The following is an 11,513-nucleotide window of genomic DNA, read 5'->3' as shown; positions in this document are numbered from 1 at the left end:
ATATATATATATATATATATATGCAGCAACCTTTCCTTTTTAAAAGTTAAACTCCAATCCCATTGAATAAGGACATAATTCTTGCCAAATCCCTTTTCAAATTAGACCGCGTTGCCTGTAATGAACTGTTGAAGTTTTCAATCCCTGCAATATGAAGTTCTGCGAGAAATTAATTTTGCACTCATTGCACGTTCATTGACCATAATGGTTTGATTAACAAGGTCCCCGTTGGAAAGGAGCGACTGAGAGATTAATGCATTAAGTTTGTTCACACGCCCAGTAGCTCCTCCGCTATTGAGACTAATTGCGTTGTGTCTGAGGAGGATAACTTGTGTTGTGTCATCAGGGGACCTGTACGGGCCGAGGGTAGCGGCGGCCTATTACAGGGAGAGCACCTCCCCAAGAAACACTCAGCCATGACCCTTTCAAAACATTCAAATTTGAACAACTTGAATAACTATTCCAATTACACGGCGGCTGCCAAAACGGCGGTGCGTGGCTTGTTGTAAGAAATTAATCTTCCGCACCAAAGATGACGGAGCATCCCACACCACCACCACCACCACCACCACCACTTCTGTAAATGTAGTAAACAGCTGCTTGACATTGATGAAGCAGCAAATTGTGACTCTACACACAAGTGATTCATAAGCCCGTGTTGGGGGATGTATTCTGCTTCATTAACAGACCAGTTGGCATCATAAATCTTGATTGTGCCTTTTCAGCAAAACGTGGCGCCTCTGGATAGGATTTAGCCTATTTACGGAGCAGTTCAGGGCATCTGACCGCTGATAGCTGACGGGAATTAATGTTGCCTATTGTTTCACTTCCCGTACACCGATGGCAAGAGAATCACGAGAATGCAGCAATCTCTAGTGATTAATTACAATTATTGAGCCTGCTTCACGCAGACACTTGGCTAATTATTCACCCAAACAATTAAACTGCGATCGCATGTCTGGAAATAAATAGACTGCTACTTTACCATTTAGTTTATTAAGTCCTATTTATTTTGAGTTCTAGCAGGAATAAGTATCTTTTTCCATTGAAATAACTCTTTGATTCCTTGTGTGCAACTTTGAGCTCGCCAACAATAAATTGTATTGTAGTCATTGCTTGATACTACTAGCTAATAATTTAGCAATAATACCACTACAGGATCATCCAACCATGTGCTTTTCTATAATACAAAAGGGGAATGGACTTAATGACTGAAATGACATCACATCATCCTACTCAATCCACAGAGAAGCAGGTCATCAGATAAACCAACCGGTCTGTTGATACACGTAATAGCCAGCCTCGTCACCAGGCCACACAAACAAATGAGAGTAGACAACACGGTGTGCGGTGAGAAGCTAAAGGCACTCATTAGAACACTGGGGCATCATGGGAGTGGATCCTGTAATGCCTTGCACCAACATGCCAACACAGCTGCTTGTTATGTTATCACAGGGCCCTAATTCAATAACTTTTGCATGATTGCTTCATCAGTGTTATAACTCATGTGTGATGCTTCAGTAGCCAAATGTTATATGGCTACCGCATGCATAATGCAATGTATTCTGTGAGTGCAGTAGTAACCACTAAAGGTGTGTATGTGTGTGGGTGCCCACTGAGGCTGCCCCGCCTATGGTTTGGACAACATGGATGACCTTTCCATAAGGTGGATGTAATAAACGTGAAAATCACTAGGACACATGAAACACAACAGCAAGTATCCGTCTGTGCAGTCTATAATCACTTTTGGGGGAATTCAGATTCAATGCATTATATACTTTAGTGAAACACTTACTTGAATATGGCTTTAAAGATTTGAGTATCGTGGTATATTTGTTTGCCCTGCTACATTACTCTACTCTACGCTTTTAAAAGGTACTAATGGCATATGGCATTTCTGAAAACGAATTGAATCTGGTGGATGAAAACTTATTTTTGATGCATAGTATCCATTCAACATCCCGTGTTTGGCTGAATCGGGGTAAGAACCACAAGCAGAAGGGGTGTCATCAGTTTGTAGTTGGTTGGTCTCCCAAAGGCAACCAAGACTCTTCTACAGCTTCAAGGGTGAGTTTGCAATTTAGCGTATACAAAATACTGACATCCAATGAGTTAACGTATATAGAATACTGACATCCAATGAGTTAACGTATATAGAATACTGACATCCAATGAGTTAGCATGTATAAAATACTGACATCCAATGAGTTAGCATGTATAAAATACTGACATCCAATGAGTTAACGTATATAGAATACTGACATCCAATGAGTTAGCATGTATAAAATACTGACATCCAATGAGTTAGCATGTATAAAATACTGACATCTAATGAGTTAGCATGTATAAAATACTGACATCCAATGAGTTAGCATGTATAAAATACTGACATCCAATGAGTTAGCATGTATAAAATACTGACATCCAATGAGTTAGCATGTATAAAATACTGGCATCAAATGAGTAAGCATGTATAAAATACTGACAGCCAATGTGAGATCTCTGAGTTAACAACTTATATAAATATAATGTAAGCAAGCATAAGTAAGCATATCAATTGTGATGTATTTTCTTTCTACGCGCATCTCCTCCTTCTGACCTTTAGTTGGCAGAATTCAATGCTGTTACATTTTTCAAAGTTATTTATTGTAATGATACACTTATATATATTGCCACTTACTAATATACGCTTATATATATAAACAATGTTGAAACAGCTGTGAAAGAGGAAAGTATAGTTGTGTCGTTTTCTTCAGAATAATTACAGTGTGATTGTAAGGCACTTCAGGTAAAGAAAATCCATGTTGCAATTATTTTTGTACATGATTATTTCTCTTGAATGTGTCCAAACCTTGTATTGATTCATCCATACAAAGTGACAAAATTTATTTTCTCCTCCGCAACAGTCCATAATAATCAACTCTATTGTGACAGCATAGCAGTTTAAAAACGGCTACCCATATAATTGCACTGGGTCTCACATTGTGTAGCCTTTATGGAAAGGTAGGCTCCTTCAGACACCGCACATCTGGTTTGAAACATTACAAATGTGTTTTTCACACACAGCATATTCCAATTACAGAGACAGCTACACTGACTGATGACAGATCGGAACTGCTATCTGCTCACAGATGTTTGGCTGCTTGGACTGCTTGTTGGCATCATTTATACCTCGTATTCCTTTGAAGATTACTTTAGTTTATCTGTAAAGCTTTACCAAGCAATCAATGGCCCACATCTGTTTTCCGATTTGGCAGAATGAAATATATTGAAATTTCCTAATTGAGCAATAGCTACATTTCCTTTTCCAGTGTTTTGTTATCCAATAACTTGCCATAGTAAGATCTTATATTCGTACGTTTGCTCCTGCGATTGCCTTTTCCACCACAGGGTGGCACTGTGGCATCACCAGAACACCCCCAGAAACCTCTAATCAGAAACAAAACTTTGCGAGATGATGTGTTGCAGTACAGCTGAGGTAACAATGAAAACGAAGTTGTAAGAGCTGAGCCAATGCGATTTAAAAAAGAAGAAAAGTAGTACGCCAATGTGACTTTAAAATAGCCAGTGTGATCTTGTTTGCTCGTGTGATCTGGATATATTGAGCAAAAGGGAGAGTGATGGCTGTGTGTGCGGGGACTGCGGCAACTCCACGGATGAATGGAGATGCAAATAGGAGGGAGGGAGGTGAAGTCAAAGCCTTTAGTGACGCTGAGCACACCCCAGAGGCCGCGGTGCAGAACGCCCCGCCGCCGCCGCATCAAGGACACTATCCCGCCGCCATGCGTCGTCTCGGCACGCATCGCTTCCTCCCCCCCATCTCCATTCTCATCCAGACAAGGCACTTGACTCCTGATGCCGGGCCAAGCCAATCACAAGTGACAGATGCACCCTCCTCAGAGAATCCGCTCCCCAAACTATTGTATGCTACACGGCCAACAGAAGAGCATGACAAGCAGAAAAATAAGCTTTCAAATAAATATAAAACTGATGTGCTTGAATAGTGACACCTCATGCCGCTCCAATCCCTTGGATGCGATGCCAATTCCATGTCAAGTTTTTGTTCATTTTGTCATTTGTATTCAAATGACATATATTTTAACTGCCAAATAGACCTGCCTATTCCGTGACATTGGCATCGTTAAGAAATTCAAGTTGGCACGTTAGGCTTCATAGTCAAAAAAGTTGGAAAAGTGTCTAGTGAAAAGCATCCAGACTGTATAGTCTCATGGGGTGTTAAGTCTCGTGAGACCTCCTCGATCTCGCGAGTTAACATTATGTCCCTCTCTGCAGAATCATCTGCTGATATTCGTCAAAAGACAGAAACGTAAATATCCCGATGGTCTCCCGAGGCTCGGGTGGTTTTTCTGAACGTGTCCCTTTTACGGTGACGCCAGCCCCATGCGGAGTGTTGTTCCTCTCCGTGATCATTCAACCATGCAATACTTCCGCTTTCCTCTCCGCTGCGTACAGTTGTACAGGTGAGCCCGCAGCAGGTGAACCTGTCACCGTAGGCACACGCACGATGCCAACAGCTGGCGTGGAAGAAGTGAAGAAGGAAAGTTTGCACGTGGAGAGAGATGGCGTGACAGGCCACGGCTGTTGTGGTGACGAGAAAAACAAGCGTTTCATCAACATATTTGCACGACATGGCTCTTCTTGGTAGGCTAATGTAAATAATGTCCCAGAAGGTCATAATTAGACACAACAGTGACCCCTCGTGTTGAAATATTTATCATATTTCTCTCAGTGGTAATCAAATGAATATCCTCTTGCTCTTTTTGTGTAAGCAAGCCTTGAGGGATGAGCCTTCCCCCACTTCTGAACGGACTTGTAATCCATTTCTGAAAAATAACCTAAGAGCAGTCTAATTGCCGTTTTAGTACCTCCTAATTAGTGATTCGCTATGCATGCTGAAACATAATTAGCCAGATTTATATAGTTTAATTATTTGATTTATAGTCTTAATAAGTAGAGGATTCGACAGACAGAAACCTTTAAATATAAAGATGCTTTGTGCTATATAACGTTGGCCAAGCAGGCAAGTGTATAACGATGTTCCAGGAAGCACTGCCATTTGCTCCCTAAATCCCAGCGTTCTTAACATAGCTTTACTATTTCAAAATGGATGTAGCCTCTGTGTCATTCCCGGTATTTCTATGAGGTATTTTCACACACAAAGTCATCCCAGCTTGCCAGCAAACCCTGGCTACTTCATACCTGCGAAAATAATCCTCCATCTTTTTTTCCATTTGGATTCGATCACCGATGCCCAAGTCTGCTATCACAGCCAAGAGTGCTCTATTGTCTGCTTGCATTGTTATTGTTATTAGTCTTTTGGATTGCCTGTGGGGCGATCGGCAGGCTTTGGTTTGGGGGGTAGGGGGGGGGGGATGGGGAGTGGGTGCCAGCCTGGATAATTAGTTGTTCTTCCACGCCAGACGGGCACACACTCGTCACTTGCGGGGGAAATGGAAAGTGGCATCGGTATCACAGGAACACCGGAATGCCCTTTGGTGGGAGAAGGGTTGGCTTACCGGCGCATCTGTCCCCTACCTCCAGTCCTCCTGCCACTGGCACCCTGGCCGACGTGCCGGGTGCATAATTACCTTGTCCACGGGTGAATCCTAGCCGACGTCTTTTTGAAATTGGAATTGGTGGCGCATTTTGAAAACTGGAACTGACCGGATGGTTTTACTGAAGAGGTGAGACAATGGGAGCCTTGACACGCAGCATGATTTACGCGACAGGCCGGTTTCAGGAATATCTTGGTTTAATCGTTAAAGTGGGGCCCTCAACACTCCCGGGTAGGCCTCTGTTGGGTCACATGTGTCCTCCGGGCCCCGATGGGCCCCTCGGACGCGCCGTCCCCCTGCTCCCTGCTCCCTCGTGGGGGGCCGCTCCGGCGGCCCCTCGCAGAGATGCGGACGGCCATGTGGAGGAGGAGGAGGGCTCCGCCCACGCCCAGCAGCAGGCCGTAGAGCAGCGGCCACGCCCCATCAAGGACCCCCGGGCACCCCCGCAGGAGGACCGGGGCCCGCACCAGAACCAGGTCCAGGTCCCGCCATGTTAGGTCCCGGACTAACACACACACACATATACACACACACACACACACACACACACACACACACACACACACACACACACACACACACACACAGAAACAGAAACACACACACACACACACACACACACACACAGACACAGACACAGACACACACACACACACACACACACACACACACACACACACACACACACACACACACACAGAAACAGACACACACACACACACACACACACACACACACACACACACACACACAATCACAGACAGACATAAACAGACACACACACACACAGAAACAGACGGACATAAACAGACGCACACACAGAAACAGACGGACATAAACAGACGCACACACAGAAACAGACGGACATAAACAGACAGACAGACAGACACACACACACACACACACACACACACACACACACACACACACACACACACACACACACACACACACACACACACACACACACACACACACACACACACACACACACACACAGAAGCAGTTGCATATAACTACTCTAAAGTGACTATAAAGCCAGGGTGGGAGGGCATCTCCGTGATCAGAGGAGCCTCCTGTCTTTGCCATTCCTTCTCAACTTGAAGTTGTAACTTGGTTAAAGTTCCCAGGAGGAGGGTGTTGTGTGTGAATGACAGGTGATAATTACATTTTTGAGTTTGCAGGCGTCCAGGGAACAAATAGCCTTGTATGGTTAGGGTGCTGAAGTTTAGCAGTAATGAGTTGGAAAGATGCCCACGGCCAACCAATCTATTCTGGCGTCTCATCTAAACACAGAGTAGATGTAGGACTACAGTGGGGACAGAAACAATCAAATAAGCCATCCGTGCCTTTTGGAATCAACACAGTCTCAAGAGGGACAGCCCAGAAAGACATCCAAGATATTTAGGCTCTGGTTGAGACTTCTCCACGTCATACTCTCTTGAAAGTACAACTTTGGTTTGACACAGAGAACTACACAGAGTCCAAGCAGTCCTTAATAGGATTTGTTCATCCCCACCAGTATATGTCCTCTGAGCTTTTAATGCCTTATATACGACATAATGCTTTGGAATCCAACAGACACATTGACTCTACTAACAGAACAATGTGCGTCATGCAATTTTTTTTTGTGAAATGTTTACTGTTTCCAAGATTCACGATTCTCTGCTTGGTCAGGAAATCTTGCCAACTTCTATGATTATCTGCCTGTTCTGCGGTGGTGGACAGCAGCTCAGTACAGTCTGAACTCTCCGTCTGTACTGTAGTACTCGAGTATGTGGGAGCGCACTATTCTGGAAACTTTCCACGCCACCACGACTCAAAAGACAAACTGTGCCGGGGCTCTCGGAGGATTCTCATGAGGCAATTTGTGCGACGCATTAGTTGTTCCACGAGCAGCAAGTCTGTTCATTAGAGGAGTTCTGCAAATGCAAATGTTTCTGGATACACTTCTCTAAATGCAACTGCTTCCAGCGGAAGCAGTTTAACTTGAGTAGACGTCGGCGTGTTGAGTACTCACAGGCAGGGGAGGAATCTTTAATCGGGGCTGTGTGACGTACTCTGTACACCTCTCATACTACCGCTGTTGGTGATGTGTCATTAACAAATGTCAACTTCCTCCCGGGAAGCCGGTCCCTGAAGGGTGTCAGCGACAAGTGACGGCGTGCTGCGTCGAGTGTGGTGAGAGTGCGTCATCAGATGGAGAACCTTACCCTTCCTGGCTGTTTTTCTGGAGTCTTGGCGTGTCTGCGGGCTTCTCTCTGAGCGGGCGGGCAGCGTCTTTAACCGGCTGGCGTGTTTGTGGTAGCCCTCAACGTAGCGTTTGAGACTCAGGGATTTGTCCTGGTTGATGTTCTTCCCCACCTCTGGAAACCAAAAACAGAATCCTCAGTGCTAGACTCCATCATTTAGTCTGGCACCAATTAAGCAGTTTATCAAAGTAAATCAACTCCATATTGGCATGGAAATGAATAGACAACAAACACAGCGGATAGCTGAAAGTCATTTGAGTCTCATATTAGACCTCAAATAAATACCCCTGAAAGAAATTCATAGTTAATAGTAGTTAATAGTTAATAGTTTTCCAACTCAGTATTACATTTTAAAGGGATTCTCCAATTCAGTATTTCATTTAATATACTAGCATTGACTATTAGCATTCAAATGTTTTCGTAACATTTCCATTTGTCGAAGGCCACTCAGATCGAGTGAGTGTGAACGTTATCGTTTAAGCTTGGCCAACTCCCTGCATGTTACTTCCTATCCTAAAAAAAACTCAACCGGCCGGTGTCGTCAGGAGAGCCGTTCGGTTTGCAAACAGAAATGAGGAATATGGTGTTCACGTGCACACCGCCTCACAGCCAGACGTGGCTAATTGCTGAATCGGAGGGAAAAATAGAAGGCAGCCTTTTGATCCGAGACAGTGTTTTTTTTTTTCCCGTGCCGCTGTTGACGCCGTCTAATTCCCATCTTATGATTCATGTCGGCCCATCGCAGCTTCTCCTTCTCCTTTAAATCCTCCCCAGCCCCTCTCTGCCGTCTTCCCCCCAGACTCAGCTGATGAAAGCAGCAGATGGTTTGTACTCTGGCTGGTGTCGTCTCCTCAGCGAGTCCTCTGTCTGATCATTTACACCTCCCCGCTATCCAACGCCACTCGGCTGTGCGAGAGTTTTCCTCGCTACAGTGGACCGCTGCCGCCGCCGCCGCCGCCACGCCACGCCACATGTCAGGAATCAGCATTGTGCAGAATACGCCACATTTGAAGTTCCAATTAAAACGGATCTCCGAGTAATGAAGCAATTACAAGATGTTGTTAAAAAGTGTTGAATAGGTCCTGTTGACTGGAATAAACCCAGTTTGAACACACACACACACACACACACACACACACACACACACACACACACACACACACACACACACACACACACACACACACACACACACACACACACACACACACACACACACCGAACACACACACTTGTGCACAACAGTATAGCCCATGGGTGCTATGTTCCAATTTGCTTGTCATCGAGGGACCATGGCATTGCTGTGTGGTGGGCCCCGGAGATTTCGCTGTAATCAGCAACATAGAATTGTACATGGAAAGTTTATTAGTGTGGTGTGAAACCAACAGTGTTGGCAGTGGAGGGAAGAAACCTTAACTACTTTGTTTGAAAGTCATTAAGTTAACATTAACTTTGTGCTTACTTATTTCTCTCTCTCTCTCTCTCTCTCTCTCTCTCTCTCTCTCTCTCTCTCTCTCTCTCTCTCTCTCTCTCTCTCTCTCTCTCTCTCCGCACTGCGTTAGCTCCTTACCCGCGGCGATGTCTGACCTGCCGATGTGCTGCAGGCCGCGGGACAGCCTGTCGTAGTACATCTGCTCCCCGTTCCTCAGCAGCCAGTGTGTCAGCGCTGTCCTGCACTCCGCCTCCCTGGCTGGTAAACACACACAACATATGGGTGTCAGGACGGACTACTATCTCCCCGCTCACACTCAGTGTGATGAGGAGGAAGAGCCGGGTGGCTTCTCCCCCTCCTGCACTCTCACTGGAGCAGTCGGCACACCTCAAAAGAAGTGCAAGTGACAACATTTTGGAGGTGCAAGAAGTGCCGGAAGTATCTTTGGGGAGGGCTGCGTTGGCTCTTTTTCTCTGCCATCACGTCATTTTATTATTTCGACCTTCCCGAGTTCTTTTCCCGGGAACGCCAACTGCCTGCACTCCAAAATCAACGACACCGACGCAAACAACGCTTGTATAGAAACAGTTTGGCTTGAAGAATTTTACAAATGGAGTTGAAAGGTTGTGAATGGAGTATACATCAGAAGCTACATATATCCGAAGCACAAAAAGAGTACAAAATACTTAGAAAAAAGACAATATAGGAGGCTCTATCTAAAGCATTCAATAATATAGAAAGATATTTGTACTGTTTTATATTCCAGTACTTTTTCTTCCAGTCAGGAGTAAGTACCTGCTCAGGCTATGGTCGCTGGTCTGGTGAAGTTCATGAGTTTCATTACCGTCTGCATCGGAGGCGTCCCTCCTGGCTCGCGGCTTGGGGTCCAGGCGGTTGTTCTCAGGAAGGAGGCGCCTCAGGTGCTGGAAGATGTTCTCCTCTGGGCTGGACAGGGCTGTGAGGAGGTCCCTGCACTCTGTGGACGTCAGCAGCTCCACCAGGCGCTCTATCTGATGGACCCCCACGTCCTCGGCCACTGAAGCCCCACAACACAGGCTTAGTAGGGCTGCCCCCACAACGTGACCCCTGGGTGATGCTTAAAGCGCCCGACGAACTAACTAAATAACAGGATGTCTTTCTCTACCTAACCAGGAATATCCTTTATTTATTTCTTTGTTTCAAGGGTAAATTATTTTTCAGTGACCTTCAATTCTAGCATTGCTTTTGATTGCTAATGGTGTTATTGCAGCATTGGTTCTTACCTGTTTCTTCTCCGTAGCATGGAATTAAGAGAAGAAAGAGGAAAAACAAGAGCCTCTGATCTTTCATGTTGTCTGAAGTAGTGCTCACTCAACGTTTACCTTCAAACCCTCAAACGCTTGAGTTATCTTGACTGTAAACAATAGAACCCTTTTACTTCAATTTACCATGATTCTAAATTTTCCATAGCAACTCCATGATGCCATCCATTTAGCGTCCATCTATATCAGTATGTATTTTTTATTTGAAACAAAAATAATTGGTTCTTCGTTTATGAATATTTGAATTGGTTCTACCACATGCATTCGTCCTACTTGCTTCACAAGCGTGTTTGTGTGTGTGTGTGTGTGTGTGTGTGTGTGTGTGTGTGTGTGTGTGCGTGTGCGTGTGTGTGTGTGTGTGTTTGTGTGTGTGAGGAGCAAATGCATGTTTATTTCGCGGGTGCCACCAGCACCGCCATCAGGCAGAAATCTGTTGCTCATCATTATTTTTATTTCAAAAGGTTTTTCAGGGATTTGATTGGATTGAGCTAAAACAGGAAGAGGAAGTTGTTGTGTTTTAAAACCTCCAAATTCCTCTTTCAGGGGTTATAATTATTCTCATTGAACCTAAAAGTCTCATGCAGATGAAAACACCCCAAAAATAGTAGGTAGTAAGAGCACAAAATTGACATGCGGATATCTTTTCCATTTTTAATTGGGTGCAATTCCCATAATATCTATTAGGATTCAATAGTGAATGAAATAACATCAGCTGGTGGGGATGTCTGTTTGTTTTTAGTTTAATGTACTATCACTAGAGACAATTGCACTGGGCTATAACTGCAGTAATTCCCAGCATGGAAAACAATATTTAATGACTTTACGGTTTAAATAAAAACTTGGTCCCTCCTTTGTGAGATAAGTAGATGGTTTTCATTAAATTGTAGAGTCTGTATGCTGGAACTAAATGTTACTCATGCTCACTAAGGGAACAAAGTCATTTCGTATGCTT

The 11,513-nt window shown here is 44.5% G+C and overlaps 1 protein-coding gene across 1 annotated transcript; it reads right to left on the bottom strand.

The window, feature by feature from the left end:
• Positions 1 to 5,668: 5,668 nt before the first annotated feature.
• On the bottom strand, positions 5,669 to 10,764 carry tmdd1 (transmembrane and death domain 1). The gene is made up of 5 exons (XM_030364336.1): positions 10,523 to 10,764; positions 10,105 to 10,296; positions 9,399 to 9,518; positions 7,790 to 7,942; positions 5,669 to 6,081 (listed from the first exon to the last, which is right to left on the bottom strand). Exons 1-5 carry the CDS (start codon positions 10,587 to 10,589, stop codon positions 5,795 to 5,797), a joined length of 819 nt encoding a protein of 272 aa, XP_030220196.1. The 5' UTR covers positions 10,590 to 10,764; the 3' UTR covers positions 5,669 to 5,794.
• Between the last annotated feature and the right edge of the window lie 749 nt (positions 10,765 to 11,513).

This window comes from Gadus morhua, chromosome 1, assembly GCF_902167405.1.
Source record: "Gadus morhua chromosome 1, gadMor3.0, whole genome shotgun sequence".
Taxonomy (NCBI): domain Eukaryota; kingdom Metazoa; phylum Chordata; class Actinopteri; order Gadiformes; family Gadidae; genus Gadus; species Gadus morhua.
The sequence above is the reverse complement of the archived record's forward strand: the minus strand, read 5'-3'. Positions and strand labels throughout refer to the sequence as shown.

Coding starts and splice junctions, on each gene's coding strand:
- tmdd1 (XM_030364336.1), bottom strand. CDS start 10,589: ATGAAAGATCAGAGGCTCTTGTTTTTCCTCTTTCTTCTCTTAATTCCA. Junction 10,297..10,522: donor ATGCTACGGAGAAGAAACAG/GTAAGAACCAAT, acceptor GTGGGGCTTCAG/TGGCCGAGGACGTGGGGGTC. Junction 6,082..7,789: donor CAGAAAAACAGCCAGGAAGG/GTAAGGTTCTCC, acceptor TGTGTGTGTTAG/TCCGGGACCTAACATGGCGG.